At 48.5% G+C, this 19003-nt stretch overlaps 1 protein-coding gene across 1 annotated transcript; it reads left to right on the plus strand.

Moving 5' to 3' along the window:
- Positions 1–6115: 6115 nt before the first annotated feature.
- On the plus strand, positions 6116–18527 carry LOC130019009 (granulocyte-macrophage colony-stimulating factor receptor subunit alpha; the record flags this gene model as incomplete). The annotated part of the gene is made up of 9 exons (XM_056109636.1): positions 6116–6245; positions 8590–8719; positions 9018–9193; positions 11502–11635; positions 13472–13495; positions 13777–13987; positions 14532–14634; positions 16479–16560; positions 18375–18527. Coding segments are annotated over 9 exons (1143 nt in total), but the record flags the coding sequence as incomplete, so codon positions are not given.
- Positions 18528–19003: the final 476 nt, after the last annotated feature.

Below are 19003 nucleotides of genomic sequence, written 5' to 3' on the forward strand. Positions count from 1 at the left end.
GGGTTGGGGTGTGAGGGACTTTGGATTTTTAAAGAGATGAAATTCTGCACCAAAACAGGAAAAAAAATGTGACACACACACACACACACACACACACACACACACACGACACCAGCTTCCCAGGAGGAGAAAAGGTGGAGTGTGGGGACTTTGGATTTTTCGAAGTGATGAAAATTCGCATCAAAACAGGAAAAAAGAATCTAAATCTGTCTCTGTCTCTGTCTCTCTCTCTCTCTCTCACACACACACACACACACACACACACACACACACACACAAAGAAAGGCACCAGCTTCCCAGGAGGAAAAAAAATTGGGCTGTGGGGACTTTGGATTTTTTAAAGTGATGAAACTCTGCATCAAAACAGGAAGAAAGGTGCAAATTCAACACACACACACACACACACACACACACATGCGCACACACATACAATACCACCTCCCAGGAGGAAAAAAGTTGGGGTGTGGGGACTTTGGTTTTTTTTTTTAAGTGATGAGAGTTGTCACCCACACAGGGGGAAAAGAAAGCAAATCCAGCACACACACACACACACACACATGCACACAAACACGCACACAAACACACACACACACACGACACCATGTTCCCAGGAGGAAAAACTTGGTGTGTGAGGACTTTGCATTTTTCAAAGAGATGAAACTTTGCACCAAAGCAGGGAGAAAAAAAAAAATCCAAATCCAACACACACACACACACACACACAACACCACAAGACAGATTGTCCAAATGCAAATCACACACACACACACACAATCCAGAAATGCACCAGTTCCAGAAGGAAAAAGATTGGTGTGTGAGGACTTTGCATTTTTATAAGAGATAAAACTTTACACCAAAACAGGGGGAAGAAATCCAAATCTCTCTCTCACACACATACACACACACACAGACACACACAAACACACACACACAACACCATATTCCCAGGAGGAAAAACTTGGTGTGTGAGAAATTTGCATTTTTCAAAGAGATGAAACTTTGCACCAAAACAAGGAGAAAAAAATTCGAGTCACACACACACACACAAACACACACATACACACACACAAACACACATACACACACACACTCAAACATATACACACATGACACCATATTCCCAGGAGGAAAAACTTGGTGTGTGAGGATTTTGCATTTTTCAAAGAGATGAAACTTTGCACCAAAACAAGGAGAAAAAAATTCAAGTCACACACACACACAAACACACACATACACACACAAACACACATACACACACACACACACACTCAAACATATACACACATGACACCATATTCCCAGGAGGAAAAACTTGGTGTGTGAGGATTTTGCATTTTTCAAAGAGATGAAACTTTGCACCAAAACAGGGAGAAAAAAATTCAAGTCACACACACACACAAACACACACATACGCACACACAAACACACATATACACACACACACTCAAACATATACACACATGACACCATATTCCCAGGAGGAAAAATTTGGTGTGTGAGGACTTTGCATTTTTCAGAGATGAAACTTTGCACCAAAACAGGGAGAAAAAAATTCAAATCACACACACACACACACACACACACACACACACACACACTCAAGAAAGGCACCGACTTCCAGAAGGAAAAAGATTGGGGTGTGAGAACTTTGGGTGTTTTTTTAAGAGATGAAACATTGCACCAAAACAGGGGGGGGAATCCAAATCACACACACAAACACAAACACACATGACAGCATATTCCCAAACACACACACACACACACACACACGAACACCATATTCCCAGGAGGAAAAATTTGGTGTGTGAGGACTTTGCATTTTTCAAAGAGATGAAACTTTGCACCAAAGCAGGGAGAAAAAAAATTCGAATCACACACACACACGCACACACACAACACGCACACACACAACATGCACACAAACACACACACACACGATACCATATTCCCAGGAGGAAAACCTTGGTGTGTGAGGACTTTAGAGTTTTCAAAGAGATGAAAGTTTGCACCAAAACAGGGAGAGAAAAAAAAATCCAAATCCAACACACACACACACACACACACACACACACACAGCACCACAAGACAGATTGTCCAAATGCAAACCTCACACACACACACACACACACACACACACTACACACACACTACAGCAGCAGCCAGGGCATTTGCCTTAGACCGTTCTTGCCCACGAGTTGGACGAGGTTTTGGTTGCTTGGTTCAGCCCCGGGGAACCGTGTGCCCCTTGGATGGTTCTGCCCTGTGTTCTCTGAAGTTCGTTTGTGCTGTTGCATTGAGGGCCAGGGAGGAAGAGATTTTCCCGGCATCGGCACAGACCCCAGACCCGACAGTCTGTAAAGGAAGAAAAATAATTGAAGTTTAAGGAAACGTTAAAAAAAAATAAACAACAAAATCAGGTTTTATTTGAAAGGAAGGAGAAAGAGAGACAGAGACAGAGAGAAAGAGAGAGACACGAGAGAAAGAGGAGAGAGACATGGAGAGACAGAGAGACAGAGGAGAAAGAGAGACAGAGAGAAAGAGAGAGATGAGAGAAAGAGGAGAGAGACAGAGAGGAGAGACAGAGACAGAGAGAAGCAGAGAGAGACAGAGAGACATGGAGAGACAGAGATACAGAGAGGAGAGAGAGACAGAGAGAGACAGAGAGACATGGAGAGACAGAGACAGAGAGAGACGAGAGAGAGGAGAGAGACAGAGAGAAAGAGAGAGACAGAGAGACATGGAGAGACAGAGACAGAGAGAGACAGAGAGACATGGAGAGACAGAGACAGAGACAGAGAGAGACAGAGAGAGCCTGGCCCTTTCTCTGAGCACAGGGGTGGAGGGAAGGGGAGGAAGAGGCGGGCGGGGTCTGCGTTTCACAGACCCTAAAGGCAACCCTGAAAGATTAAAAAAAAAAAGGTTTTTTTTAAAGGCTTTTGGAAAGTTTTTGCCAGGAACTGTGACTGTCACGGTCGTCCTCCCGTGGTTCATCGATTTGCTCCAGCGGGCACCGCTCACGTCTCCATGGTGAGACTTGTTGTTAATAATCAATAATAATAATAATAATAATAATAATGTCACCGTCACTGTCCTCCCCTTGTTCATCGATTGGCTCGAGCGGGCACCAGTCACATCTCCATGGTGAGATTTGTTAATAATCAATAATCAATAATCAATAATAATGATAATAAACTCTTACTCTGTTCCTTGCCTCAGAATTAATGATCAATAATATAGCACTGTCCTCCCATTGTTCATTGATGGGCTCAAGAGGGCACCAGTCACGTCTCCAGGGTGAGACTTGTTAATAATCAATAATCAATAATAACAATAATAATAATAAACTCTTTTACTCTGTTTCTTGCCTCAGAATTAATAATCAATAATATAGCACGGTCCTCCCATTGTTCATCGATGGGCTCGAGCGGGCACCAGTCACGTCTCCAGGGTGAGACTTGTTGTTTATAATCAATAATAATACTAATAATAAACTCTTACTCTGTTCCTTGCCTCAGAATTAATCATCAATAATAGAGCATGGTCCTCCTGTGGTTCATTGATTTGCTTGAGCGGGCACCAGTCACGTGTCCACGGTGAGACTCGTGGTGACTGTGTTTGGCTTCTCGCAGACGCCGCAGGGAGCTGGCCAGGCTCTGCCAGGCAGACGGGCAGGATCCTCTCGGAGAGAGACGGGCGGAGGAATCGAACCCGGGTCGGCCGCGTGCCAGGCCCACGTCCTCCCCGCTGGGCTCCAGCCCATCTAGATCAATATCAATGAATATTTGCTAGTCATTAAGGTCCGTCTAATTAATCAGTATATAAAATGATGCATATAATCAACGCGATTGCAATGAATACAAACTAGTTAACATTCGCGTGTCGAATAATTAATAAAAGTGATTAATAATCAATAACATCAATTAATATTAATACAATTGATTGCTAATATTAATAATATTAATCAATACAACTAATTACTAATATAATCAACAATATTAATCAATATAATTAATTACTACGGTTAATAACATTAGTTAATACTATCGATCAACAATATTAATAAATATGATTAATTGCTAATATTAATCAACACTATTAATTAATATAATTTATTACTGATATTAATTAATAATATTGATCAATACAGTTAATTACTAATATTAACTAATAATATTGATCAATATAGTTAATTACTAATGTTAATTAATAATATTGATCAATACAGTTAATTACTAATATTAACTAATAATATTGATCAATACAGTTAATCACTAATATTAATTAATAATATTGATCAATACAGTTAACTACTAATATTAATTGATAATATTGATCATACAGTTAATTGCTAATATTAATTGAGGGTGAATCATCTCATTATAAGTATCAAAATTGTCCTCCCGTGGTTCATCTCTGCGATCTGCGATCTGCAGTCGCTCCACCTCAAAAAAAACACAGTACCCAGAATGGGGGGGGTCTCATTGCCCCGACCCTGGAAGAGACCCCAATATGGCGACTCGCGGCCACGCTACCACGCAACGGGGACGGATGGAGACGTTCCTGGCGCCACGCTCGAGCGACTCGATGACCAACGGGAGGACAAGGGAGCCGAGGGATCAAGTGAGGAAGGAGGGAGAGAGCAGAGTGAGAGAGCGAGAGAGAAAAGGGAAAGAAAAGGGAGGGAGACAGACCGAGACACAGAGCATCATGTGTGTGATGTTTGTGTGCTTGTGTGAGTGTGATGTCTGTGTGGATGTGTGAGTGTATGTGTGTGATGTTTGGGTGTATGTGTGAGTGTAGGTGTGATGTTTTGTGTATGTGTCAGTGTATGTGCGTGTTGTTTGTGTGCATCTGTGAGTGTATGTGTGATGTTTGTATGTGTGAGATGTGTGAGTGTATGTATGTGACATTTGTATGTGGATGTGTGGTTTGTGTGGCTGTGAGTGTGTGACATGTGTGTATATGTGTGACATTTGTGTGGATGTGATTCTGTGGATGTGTGACTGTGTGTGATGTTTCTTTAGCCGTGTGTATCTGTGGTGTGTGTATGTGTGTAATGTTTGTGTGTATGTGAGTGTCTGTGTGTGATATTTGTGTGCATGTGTGATTGTATATATGATGTTTTGTGTATGTGTGAGTGTCTGTGCGTGACGTTTGTGTGGATGTGTGACTGTGATGTCTGTGTGGATGTGTGAGTGGATGTGTGTAATGTTTGTGTGCATGTGTGAGTATAATGTGTGGATGTGTGAGTGCGTGTGATGTTTGTGTAGATGCGTAGTGTATGTGATGTTTGTGTGGATTTGTGAGAGTATGCATGTGATGTTTGTATGTATGTGTGAGTGTATGTGTGATGTGTGAGTGTATGTATGTGACATTTGTATGTGGATTTGCATGATGTCTGTGTGGATGTCTGTATGAGTGTATGATGTTTGTGTGGATGTTTGTATGTATGTGTGAGTGCATGTGTGTGATGCTTGTGTGGGTGCATGAGTGTGTGATGTCTGTGTAGATGCGTGAGTGTCTGTGTGTGATGTTTGTGTGCATGTGTGAGTATATATGTGATGTTTTGTGTATGTGTGAGTGTCTGTGTGTGATGTTTGTGTGCATGTGTGAGTGTGATGTGTGTGGATGTGTGTCTGTGTGTGATGTCTGTGTGGATGTGTAGGGTATGTGATGTTTGTAAGGATGTGTGAGTGTATGTGTGATATGTGAGTGTACATATGTGACATCTCTATGTGGATGTGTGTGATGTTTGTGTGGATGTGTGTCTGCGTGTGATGATTGTGTGCATGTGTGAGTGGACGTGTGTGATGTTTGTATGCGTGAGTGTATATATGTGCGTGAAGCTAAAACAGATAGATGCACGCGTGTCATTGAGCATATGTGTGTGTCCATGATGTACACCAGGTGTGCGATGCTCAGGGGTGACTCCTGGCTCTGCACTCAGGAATCCCTCCTGGCGGTGCTCGGGGGACCCTAGGGGATGCCGGGACTCGAACCCGGGTTGGCCGCGTGCCAGGCCAGTGCCCTCCCCGCTGGGCTATTGTTCCAGCTCCCCTCAACCCCGCTGCAGTCCCCCAGGGCTGTGGTCAGCAGGGTCACTGCTCTGTCCCAGGTGGAAGGAGGCTGCGGCTACAGCTGCAGTTTCCCCAACGTGGAACTGCATCAAGGGGCCGAGTTCAGCCTGAATGTCTCCAGCTCCCAGGGGGAGACCAAGGTGTACCACAGGCTCCTAAAGCAAGAAGGTGAGGGCGGGAGTATGGAGGGAGGGAGGAGTGGGAGGAGGAGGGAGGGAGGGAGGACGGGCAGAGAGGGAACCCAGGTGAGGGAGGTGAATACAGGTGAGGGAGGAAACCAGGTGAGTGAGTCCAGACAGGTGAGGGAGGGAGGGAGGTGAATGCAGGTGAGTGAAGTGAGTATAGCTGAGCGAGGTGAACACAGGTGAGAGCACACAGCAGGTGAGTGAACCCAGGTGAGGGAGGTGAACCCAGGTGAGTGAGTCAAGACAGGTAAGGGAGGAAGGGAGGTGAACCCAGGTGAGTGAGTGAACACAGGTGAGTGAGGAAACTCAGGTGAGTTGAGACAGTGAGGGAGGGAGGGAGGTGAACGCAGGTGAGTGAAGTGAAGATCACTGAGTGAGGTGAGCACAGGTGAGTGAGGTGAGCACAGGTGAGTGAGGTGAGCACAGGTGAGTGAGGTGAGCACAGGTGAGTGAGGTGAACACAGGTGAGTCAAGACAGGTGAGTGAGGTGAGCACAGGTGAGTGAGTCAAGACAGGTGAGTGAGGTGAGCACAGGTGAGTGAGGTGAGCACAGGTGAGTGAGGTGAGCACAGGTGAGTGAGGTGAACACAGGTGAGTCAAGACAGGTGAGTGAGGTGAGCACAGGTGAGTGAGTCAAGACAGGTGAGTGAGGTGAGCACAGGTGAGTGAGGTGAACTCAGGTGAGTGAGGTAAACTCAGGTGAGTGAGGTGAGCACAGGTGAGTGAGGTGAACTCAGGTGAGTGAGGTGAACACAGGTGAGTGAGGTGAGCACAGGTGAGTGAGGTGAACTCAGGTGAGTGAGGTGAACTCAGGTGAGTGAGGTGAGCACAGGTGAGTGAAGTGAACTCAGGTGAGTGAGTCAAGACAGGTGAGTGAGGTGAACACAGGTGAGTCAAGACAGGTGAGTGAGGTGAGCACAGGTGAGTGAGTCAAGACAGGTGAGTGAGGTGAGCACAGGTGAGTGAGGTGAGCACAGGTGAGTGAGGTGAGCACAGGTGAGTGAGGTGAACACAGGTGAGTCAAGACAGGTGAGTGAGGTGAGCACAGGTGAGTGAGTCAAGACAGGTGAGTGAGGTGAGCACAGGTGAGTGAGGTGAACTCAGGTGAGTGAGGTAAACTCAGGTGAGTGAGGTGAGCACAGGTGAGTGAGGTGAACTCAGGTGAGTGAGGTGAACTCAGGTGAGTGAGGTGAGCACAGGTGAGTGAAGTGAACTCAGGTGAGTGAGTCAAGACAGGTGAGTGAGGTGAGCACAGGTGAGTGAGGTGAACTCAGGTGAGTGAGGTGAGCACAGGTGATGAGGTGAACACAGGTGAGTCAGTCAAGACAGATAAGGGAGGGAGGGAGTCAACACAGGTGAGTGAACACAGGTGAGTGAGGTGAGCACACGTGAGTGAGGTGAACACAGGTGAGTGAGGTGAGCACAGGTGAGTCAAGACAGGTAAGGGAGGGAGGGAGGTGAATGCAAGTGAGTGAGGTGAACACAGGTGAGTGAGTGCAAACAGGTGAGTGAGTGAACACAGGTGAGTGAGTGCTCACAACTGAATGCTCACAGGTGAGTGCACACAGGTGAGTAGTTCAACACAGGCGAGTGAGTGCAAACAAGTGGGTGAATGCGGATAGGTGAGTGCTCACAGGTAAGTGAGTGAGTGCTCACAGGTGAGTGTGTGAACACAGGTGAGTGAGTACTCACAGGTGAGTGAGCGTTCACAGGTATGTGAGTGCTCGCAGGTGAGTGAGTGAGTGCACACAGGTGAGTGAGTGCTCACAGGTGAGTGCACACAGATGAATATGTGAACACAGGTGAGTGAGTGCCCACAGGTGAGTGAGTGCTCACAACCGAGCACTCACAGGTGAGTGCACACGGGTGAGTAACTCAACACAGGCGAGTGAGTGCAAACAGGTGAGTGAATGCACACAGCTGAGTGCTCCCAGGTGAGTGGACCCAGGTGAGTGAGTGAACCCAGGTGAGTGCTCCCAGGTGAGTGCTCTCAAGTGACTGAGCACTCCCAGGTGAGTGCACACAAATGAGTGAGTGAATACAGTGAATGCTCACAACTGAGTGTTCCCAGGTGAGTGCTCCCAGGTGAGTGAGTGCTCTCAGGTGAGTGCACACAAGTGAGTGAGTGAATACAGGTGAGTGCTCACAGCTGAGTGATCACAAGTGAGTGCTCCCAGGTGACTGCTCACAAGTGAGTGAATACAGGTGAGCGAGTGCTCACAGCTGAGTGCTCACAGCTGAGTGCTCCCAGGTGGGTGAGTGCTCCCAGGTGGGCTCAGTCATTCCCTGCGCCGAGACCCGGGGCTGAAGCCTTTGCCGTCTCCTAGGCCGGGAGGGCTCTGCCCCCATGAACTTCTCCTGCATCATCTACGCCGTCCACTTCATGAACTGCAGCTGGGAGCCGGGCCCCGCGGCCCCCGCTGACGTCCACTACCGCCTCTACTACTGGACTTCCTGGTGGGTGTGGGGGCGCGGGGTGGGGCCGCCCTCCGGGACCCGGGTCCTAGTTTGCTTCCCTCCCTTTGCGGCCGCTCCCGGTTCCTCATCCCTTCGCGGCTGTTTGCAGTTCCTCATCCCTTCGCGCCTGTTTGCGGTTCCTCATCTGAAAGCCGTCAACCTTCCCACCCACCTTCCCCAGCTTGGAATCTTTTCGACATCGGAACTGAGATTTTTTGGAAGGGGGGTCAACAATAGCCCCCAGACACAACGGCAGGGCTTAGAAGCCGTGTCTGCACCCTCTTCCCTCCTGTCCCAGGGACAAGGACGAATCCGAATGCCCCCAGTACACCCTGAACCGCGCCGGGACCGCCGTGGGCTGTCACTTGGCCCAGTTTGCCTCGACTGACACCTACTTCTTCCTGCTCAACGGAACCAGTGCTGAGACCCACATCCCCTTCGTGGACTTCGCCCCGTTCAGAGGCGTGATGATGGGTGAGGCCGGCGCGGTTCCCCGGGCGTGTGTCTTGCATGCGTGTCATGTGTCCTGTGTGCAGAGGGAGGCGGGCCAGCCTGTGTTTGCACGCGAGCTTCGCTGCTCCCTCCTACACAGCTTGCGGTGCCCAGAGATCGTTTCTGGGGTCCCACCCGGCGATGTTCAGGGATTCCTCCTGGCTCTGCACTCAGGAATGACTCCTGGCAGTGCTCGGGGGACTCTAGGGGATGCCGGGGATCGAACCCGGGTCGGCCGCGTGCCAGGCCAACGCCCTCCCCGCTGGGCTCTCGCTCCAGCCCCAGGCTTGTGAAATTTTTTTTTTTGAGAAAATCTTGATTCAACAATTAACTGCACAGGACTTGGATGCAGAAAGGGGGGGGGGGGGCAGGGAGGAGAGGAAAATGCCAAATCAATAATAAAACATTATTATTATTATTATTATTTAATAATAATAATCATTAACCAACTAATTCAATAGGAAGCAAATTCAATCACACAAAAGGGTGCGGCTGCGAACGTGGCTGCCGCCGGGGCCACGGTTTCTCAGGTCGCCTCGACCTCCCATGCGTGACGTGACTTTGGACCCACGGCGCCCGGGAAAGGCACCTTGCGTGTCGAGGCGGGGGCTGTCCCCTCCTCGAACTCTCAGGGAGTCGGACCCATGTACAGAGAGTCTCGGGGGTCTCAACCATGGACACGGAACTTTCGTGGCACCGTGTCCTGAGACACCGTCTCCCGTGGCATGCGTCTCCGACCGTGTGACCTTGTGACCGTCTTGGCACGGGTGATGCTCCGAGAACTGACTCTGTTTCCTGCCGCCACCCCAGGGCCTTGGGTGGGTGGGTGGGGATGGGCCACGTTTCGTGGCTGGTGGCAAGTGTCCCTTTTGTCGTGGGGCGACACTCCCTGTTGGGAGTTGTCTCCCTCTCTCTGTGTCTCTCTCTTTGTCTCTGTCTGTCTCTGTCTCTCTGTGTCTCTGTCTCTCTCTGTCTCCCTGTTTCTCTCTATCTCAGTCTCTCAGTCTCTCTGAGTCTTTCTCTTTGTCTCTCTCTGTCTCTGTCTCTCCCTCTCTCTGTGTGTCTCTGTCCATCTCTGTCTGTCTCTGTCTCTCTCTGTCTCTGTGTCTCTGTCTGTCTCTCTCTGTCTCTCCCTCTCTTTGTGTCTCTCTGTCTCTGTCTCTCTCCATTTGTGCATTTGGCATTTGTGCATTCGCAAGCGAAGGAGTTTTTCCGGAAACTGGCTCTGGGCTCGGCGTGGTGTTAGGGCTGGGGGCATCGGTCTGAGATGCAGTTACCGGCCCGGCGAGGGTGGGGGGCCACCACCGGTGGGTGTGGCTTTGGATTCCGACAGAAAGAGGAAACGGGGCAAAAGGCTCTAGGGGTTGGTCTACTTCCTTTCTGCATATTTATAGCAGTTGCCGAATTCTCTCTCTCTGTCTCTGTCTCTCTGTCACTGTCTCTCTCTGTGTCTCTCTCCCTCTCTCTGTGTCTGTCTCTCTATCTCTGTCTCTCTCTGTCTCTGTCTCTCCCTCTCTCTGTGTGTCTCTGTGTGTCTCTGTGTCTCTCTGTCTCTCTCTGTCTCTCTGTGTGTCTTTCTGTCTCTGTCTCTCCGTCTCTCCGTGTGTCTCTGTCTGTCTCTGTCTCTCTCTGTCTCTCTCTCCCTCTCTCTGTGTCTCTGTTTCTGTCTCTCTGTCTTTCTTTGTCTCTTTGTCTCTCTCTGTCTCTGTCTCTCTCTCTGTCTATCTCTGTCTCTGTGTGTCTCTCCCCCTCTCTCTGTCTCTGTCTGTCTCTGTCTCTCTGTGTGTGTCTCTCTATCACTCTCTGTCTCTCTCTGTGTCTATCTCTCCATCTCTGTCTCTCTCTGTCTCTGTCTCTCCATCTCTCTGTGTGTCTCTGTCTGTCTCTGTCTCTCTGTCTCTCTCTGTGTCTCTTTATCACTCTCTCTGTCTCTCTCTGTCTCTGTCTCTCTGACTCTTTCTGTCTCTCTCTGTCTCTCTGTGTCTCTGTCTCTCTGTCTCTCTCTGTCTCTCTCTGTCTCTTTCTGTGTGTCTCTCTATCACTCTCTCTGTCTCTCTCTGTGTCTGTCTCTCTGTGTCTCTGTCCCTCCGTCTCTTTGTGTGTCTCTGTCTGTCTCTGTCTCTCTGTCTCTCTCTATGTCTGTCTCTGCTTCTCTCTGTGTCTCTCTGTCTGTCTCTCTCTCTCTGTCTCTGTCCCTCCGTCTCTCTGTGTGTCTCTGTCTGTCTCTCGGTCTCTCTCTCTGTCTCTCTGCCTCTCTCTGTGTCTCTCTCTGTCTCTGTGTCTCTCTCAGAGAAGTACGACCCGCCCGGCAACCTCAGCTCCCACGAGAACGGCTCCTACCACGTGATCGAGTGGGACAACCCCAAGCGGAGATACGAACTGTCCACTCACATCTTGCTCTACGAAATCTGCATCCGGAGAGAGGTGAGCGCCCGCCCGCCCCGACTCCCCGCACAGACACAGACACACGCCGCCTCAGACCCGACGCGTGTCTCTGCCTCCCTTCCTGGGTTGGTTGCAACGCCCTCCCGATTTTTTCTTTGGGAAATTTTTATTTCATTGGTGGGCCAGAGCAATCGTAAAATGAGAAATCATAATAGAGTACGATCAGTTATTATTTTATTATTTAATAGGATAAAATAATTAGTTTATTACAATAAAATGCTGCCATTTTATTTTTATATAATAAAATGTGGCTATTTATTATTTCATTATTTAATAGGATAAAGTAACCATTTTATCATAATGGTAAAATATTTTATTTTTATATGATAATAAAATATCATTCTTTTACTTTATATAATAATAAAATGTTTTATTTTCATATAATAGAATATTATTATTTGTTATTTAATAAATTAAAATGATTATTCTATTATAACAAAATATTACTTTATTTTTATATAATAATAAAATATTATTCTTTTATTTTATACAATAAAATATTATTTATTATTGATTAAAATAAAATACTCATTCTATTATAATAAAATATTATTTTCTATAATAATAAAATATTATTCTTTTATTTTATATAATAAAATGTTATTTATTATTGATTAAAATAAAATAATCATTCTATTATAATAAAATATTATTTTTATATAATAATAAAATATTATTCTTTTATTTTATATAATAAAATATTATTTATTATTGATTAAAATAAAATAATCATTCTATTATAATAAAATATTATTTTCTATAATAATAAAATATTATTCTTTTATTTTATATAATAAAATGTTATTTATTATTGATTAAAATAATCATTCTATTATAATAAAATATTATTTTATATAATAATAAAATACTATTCTTTTATTTTATATAATAAAATATTATTTATTATTGATTAAAATAAAATAATCATTCTATTATAATAAAATATTATTTTATATAATAATAAAATATTATTCTTTTATTTTATATAATAAAATATTATTTATTATTGATTAAAATAAAATAATCATTCTATTATAATAAAATATTGTTTTATATAATAATAAAATATTATTTTTATTTTTATATAATAAAATATTATTATCTATTATTTAATAAAATAAAGTAATCATTTTATTATAAGATATTTTATTTTTATATAATAATGGTGGGTCTCATTCTCCTGACCCTGGAAGAGCCTCGAACGTGGCACTTTTTAAAATCTCAGGGCTAGGACGAAGGAGACGTTACTGGGGCCTGCTCGAGGCAATCGACGAATAATACTGAAATATCATTGTTTTATTTTTATATAATAAAATATTATTTATTATTTAATACATTAAAATAGTCATTTTATTATAATAAAATATTTTACATAATAATAAAATATCATTCTTTTATTCTTATATAATAAACTATTATTTATTATTTAATAAACTAAAATAATGATTCTGTTATACTAAAATATTGTTTTATTTTTATATGATAATAAAATATCATTCTTTTATACTTGCAGAATAAACTATTATTTATTATTTAATAAATTAAAATAATTATTCTATTATAACGAAATATTCTTTTATTTTATATAATAATAAAATATCGCTCTTTTATACTTATATAATAAAATATCATTATTTATCATTTAATAAAATAATATTTTATCATCATTCATTCCTGAGTGGGTGGGTCCCCGGACGCCAGCAAGAACCGTCACACCACTAGGGGGCGTGCGGTGACTGGGCACTTTGCCTTCTTTCTGGCGTGCCTGACACCCTCCCTCCCCCCTGACCCTCTGTCCCCTGCTCTGTGTCACAGGGCGTCTCCAACGCGGCGGAATCTGTGAGTATCTTCTCTCTCTGCATGACTGGAACACAGAACCCAAACTTCTGAGGGCCACTCAGTTCCAGGGGGGAAAGACCCCAGAGACCCTTGAACTGCTTTAGTCGTGGGGAAAGGGACTCGCCGCCCCACCCAGGGATGCCCAGAGGCCCCCCGGCTCCGCATCGAGCCTTGGAGGGAGGGATCCAGATGGCCACAGTGGCTGACCATCACTTCCTAGCTGTGGCCACTCCCCTCCCCCAGCGCTGGCCGCCCCGGCGGCCGACCATCTGCTTTGTCAGGTCTTTCAGCGAGGAGAGAAGAGGAACCAGTACCCGCTGCCCAGGTCAGCCGTGCGTGCGGACACCACCGTCCGCATCCGGGTGAGACACGCTTACGGCCACTACTGGAGCGAATGGAGCAGCCCGCTGGCCTTGGGTGGGTGCCCGGTCCTGGCGAAGAATCCAGCGATGTCCCCCGTTCCCGGTTCCCCGGCTCTGGGCAGGACACTGGGTATGCAGGGCAGCCCGAGGCCCTCCCCGCCCTGGCCCTGACCCCCATCTGCAGGGACACCGTGTCCCAGGGAGAGTCCACCCCCACGGTGCAGAGTGAGGACAAACACGTGTGTCTTAGGGGTACCGCTCCGCTGACTACGTGGATGCCCAGTTTCTTAGGGGGCTTCTCTGGGAGGGTCCTTCCTCCTCTCCCATCTCCCGGAGGTCTCCAGGCGTCCCTGGGCGGGAACTGTGTCCCTCCTGAGGCAGAAGGATGTGGAGGTCCTTTCCGAGGACCTGTGCTCCACCCTGTGCAGCCTCCCCACCTGCCGAGGTGTGTTGGGTGCTTCTGTGTACGGCTGGAGTCCGTGCTGGTCGCTCTCGGACCGTGTCCACCCAGCTGTCCTGGGTCCCGCTTCGTGGGGGGGGGGGGGTCCCTCATGACACGTCGTCTGTTCTCAACCCCAACCGTGTCCTCCAGCCCAGAGGATGCCGGGTTGGGGGCCATCCGAGCATGGTTTCTGCAGGGCTGACGCCCGTCCCCTGCCCTCTCCCGTGCCCAGGGATGCCGGAGTCGGAGCCCGGTGGCCACAGCCTGACCCTCATCCTGCCCGTCCTGGGGACCTCGTGCCTCTGCGTCACGGTGATCCTGTTCCTCTGCCAAAGGTGACATTCGCCCCCCTTGCCCAGTCCCTGAGACTCCACTGGGCGCCGAGGACATGAAGGAGCGCGCGGGTGTCACGCAGGGCTAGGGCTCCTCACGGAGGCATGCACAGGACACAGGCCCGGCTGCCGTGCTCTGTGTGCAGACACGCGTGTTCACGCGTGTTCACACATGAGTGAGCGTGTGTGCATGTGTGCTTGTGCGTGTGGACATGCATGTGCACGCACAAGCGTGCATATGTGCACACGTGCTTGTGGTGCAGACATGCGTGTTCACACATGTGCACGCGTGAGCACGTGTGTGCGCGTGTGCTTGTGGTGCGGACATACGTGTTCATGTGTGTGCACACACGAGCACATATGTGTGCACAGCATGCACAAGACAAGGACTGGGCCGCCACGCCAAAGGTCCATGTGTGCGTGGGTGTGGAAGATACAGCAGGCATGGACATGCATCGAAACATGCGGGCCGTACTGCTGGGGACCTGTGACTGAGATACACATATGCACACACGTATGTACACATGTGCTCACAGAGGCGTGGGTGTACTGGGCACTCAGGCCCAGAGTCAGGCATGTGACATGTGACTACACGCAGATTGGATAGCGTCAACACATGCCTGGGCACGTGGGGAGACATGATGACTGACAATGATGAGCACACATGTGACATGCCTGAACATACATGTGCAGTGCACACACGTATGTCACAGGGTTTGGTACACACATCCAGCCTTGCATGGATGACACCCACATGCACACTGTATTACCTGGTACAGACATGTGGACATGTACCTATGATGCACATGTGTACACTACATTGCCCGGCAGGGACTTGCATGTATGATACACGCATGTAAATTGCATTCCGTGGTTCAGAGATGCATGTATGATTTACATTGCCCATCACACACACAGACACGGACATATAATGCACACATGTACATAGTGTTCCCTGGTATAGACATGTATGTATGATGCACATGTATATTGCATCGTCCAATACAGACATGCATGTATGATGCACACATGTACAATGTCCATCACACACGTCCAGACATGGGCATGTGGTGCACACATGTACATTGCATTCCCTGGTATAGACATGTATGTATTCCCTGGTATAGACATGCATGTGTATCACACATGTATATTGCAATGTCCAATACAGACATGCACACATGTACATTGCATTCCCTGGTACAGACATGTATGTACGATACACATGTGTATGTTGCATCATCCGGTACAGACATGCATGTATGATGCACACATGTAAATTGCCCATTACACACAGACATGGACATATGATGCCCACATGTACATTTCATTCCCTGTAACACGCATGCACGTATGATGCACACATGCGCATTGCCCAGCACAGACATCCAGACATGCATGTATGACGCACACATGCCAATTCCATTTCCTGCTATGGACATGCCTGTATGATGCATCTGTGTCCATTGCATTGCCCGAGATAAGTACGCACATATGATGTACACGTGTGCACTGCATTCCCCGCTACAGTCCTGCAAATATGACGCACACGTGTACACCGCAATCCCCAGCACAGACACCCGGCCATGCACGTAAGACTCACCCATGCTCAGAGCCGTGCCCACCCCTGGTATAGCCGCTTGTACACATGTTCCCATGAGACACGCAGCCACTTACATGCACATGTCCGCACACGTCTGCCTGCCTAAGCATGTGTACCGCCAGACACACACAAACACACACACACACACGCTTGAGCACGCACAGGTGCCTGAGGCGTGGGTGCCTGCCCGGGACGGGAGCCTGGGGGTGCCCCCTGCCCGACACTGAGTCCGTGTGCTCTGCAGGCTGGCGGTGAGGCAGAAGCTCTTCCCTCCGATCCCCGGGGTGAACAGAGCCGTCGTCGGCAGCCTGGAGAGCGGCCCCGAGGTGAGGGTCCCTGCCAGGGTCCTGGTGTCCCGGCCCCCTTGGCCCAAAGCCCCCCTTGGGGGTCCGGGGCGAGAGCCCAGCGGGGCGGGCGTTGGCCTGGCACGCGGCCGACCCGGGTTCGATTCCCGGCATCCCCTAGGGTCCCCTGAGCGCCACCGGGAGGGATTCCTGAGTGCATGAGCCGGGAGGGACCCCTGAGCATCGCCGGGTGGGACCCAAAAGGGAAGGAAGGAAGGAAGGGAGGAAGGAAGGAAGGAAGGAAGGAAGGAAGGAAGGAAGGAAGGAAGGAAGGGAGGAAGGAGACAGAGAGAGAGGAAGGAAGGAAGGAAGGAAGGAAGGAGGGAAGGAAGAGAGGAGGGAAGGAAGGAAGAGAGGAGGGAAGGAAGGAAGGAAGGAAGGAAGGAAGGAAGGAAGGAAGGAAGAGAGGAGGGAAGGAAGGAAGGAAGAGAGGAGGGAAGGGAGGGAGGGAGGAGGGAAGGAAGGAAGGAAGGAAGGAAGGAAGGAAGGGGAAGGAAGGAAGGAAGGAAGGAAGGAAGGAAGGAAGGAAGGAAGGAAAGAAGGAAGGAAGGAAGGGGAAGGAAGGAAGGAAGGAAGGAAGGAAGGAAAGAAGGAAGGAAGGAAGGAAGGGGAAGGAAGGAAGGAAAGAAGGAAGGAAGGAAGGGGAAGGAAGGAAGGAAGGAAGGGAGGAAGGAAGGGAGGAGGGAAGGAAGGAAGGAAGAGAGGAGGGAAGGAAGGAAGGAAGAGAGGAGGGAAGGGAGGGGGGGAGGAGGGAAGGAAGGAAGGAAGGAAGGAAGGAAGGAAAGAAGGAAGGAAGGAAGGAAGGAAGGAAGGAAGGAAGGGGAAGGAAGGAAGGAAGGAAAGAAGGAAGGAAGGAAGGGGAAGGAAGGAAGGAAAGAAGGAAGGAAGGAAAGAAGGAAGGAAGGAAGAGAGGAGGGAAGGAAGGAAGGAAGAGAGGAGGGAAGGGAGGGAGGGAGGAGGGAAGGAAGGAAGGAAGGAAGGAAGGAAGGAAGGAAGGGGAAGGAAGGAAGGGACGGAGGAAGGAAGGAAGGAAGGAAGGAAGGAAGGAAGGAAGGAAGGGGAAGGAAGGAAGGAAGGAAGGAAGGAAGGAAGGAAGGAAGGAAGGAAGGAAGGAAGGAAAAAAATATATTTGGGGGCTGGAGCAATAGCACAGCAGGGAGAACGTTTTGCCTGGCACACAGCTGACCCAGGTTTGATTCCCAGCATCCCATAGGGTCCTTCCTTCCTTCCTTCCCTCTCTCCTTCCTTTCCTCCTTCTTTCTTTCTTTCTTTCTTTCTTTCTTCTTTCTTTCTTTTTTGGCTTTTTTGGGTCCCACCCAGCAATGCCCAGGCGTTCCTCCTGCCTCTGCACTCAGGAATCACTCCTGGCGGTGCTCGGGAGAGCCTAGGGGATGCCGGGACTCGAACCCAGGTCGGCCGCGTGCCAGGCCAACGCCCTCCCCGCCGTGCTATCGCTCTGGCCCCACCAACTGCCTCCCATTCCCAAGATATTTTTTTCTATCTGTCCGTCCACCTGGTCCGTAACCTCCCTCTCTGCAGGGACACAACCCTGAGACATTTATTTGTCCGTCTCCGTCTGGCTCACGTGGGCCAGAGCAGACTTACGTGGCCCACCCTGGAGCTGGCGGGAGGGAGGGAGGGAGCACCTTTTTCATAGCTGCGTAGTATTCCACACTGCCTGTACATCTGTGGATGGGGTGATGGTGGGCTGCATTCTTGCGCCCTTAGGAGCTGTGACCCCGGGGCTCATGCTGTCTGGGGTGGGTGGCGGGCGGGTGGTTTTTCTCTACCTTCAGGGCACCTGGACGGAGAACATGGCCCCCCCAGTCTCCCAGGAGCATGAATACATGGTGCTGGAGCAGATACAGTTATCTCCGAGGCAAGGCCAAGACAGAACGGACGACTATGAGATCCTACAGACAAAGACCCCCACGCCCGCCTGCCTGTGACCCGGCCACCCGAGCCCAGCAGAGAAGGGACAGTAAGAGCCACATCTGCCTGAGTGTCCCTCGTCCCGGCTCAGAGAAGACTGGACGGCAAGAATGGACCGTTAGAGTGGACATCAAGAGCCATAGATCTGCCCAAGTGCCCTTCACCCTGAATTAGAGAAAGCAGGACAGCAAGAGTGGACAGAGAGAGCCCCCATCTGCCTGAGGGTCCTTCACCATAGCTCAGAGAAGGCTGGACAGTGAGGGTGGACACTGAGAGCCCACATCTACCTGAGGGTCCCTCATCCCGGCTCAGAGAAGCCTGGACAGCAAGAATGGACAGCAAGAGTGGACATCAAGAGCCATAGATCTGCCCAAAGGCCCTTCACCCTGAGTTAGAGAAAATAAGACAGCAAGAGTGGACAGAGAGAGCCCCCATCTGCCCAACGGCTGTTCACCATAGCTCAGAGAAGACTGGACAGTGAGGGTGGACACCG

Source organism: Sorex fumeus, unplaced genomic scaffold (genome assembly GCF_029834395.1).
Source record: "Sorex fumeus unplaced genomic scaffold, SorFum_2.1 ptg000359l, whole genome shotgun sequence".
Lineage (NCBI taxonomy): Eukaryota > Metazoa > Chordata > Mammalia > Eulipotyphla > Soricidae > Sorex > Sorex fumeus.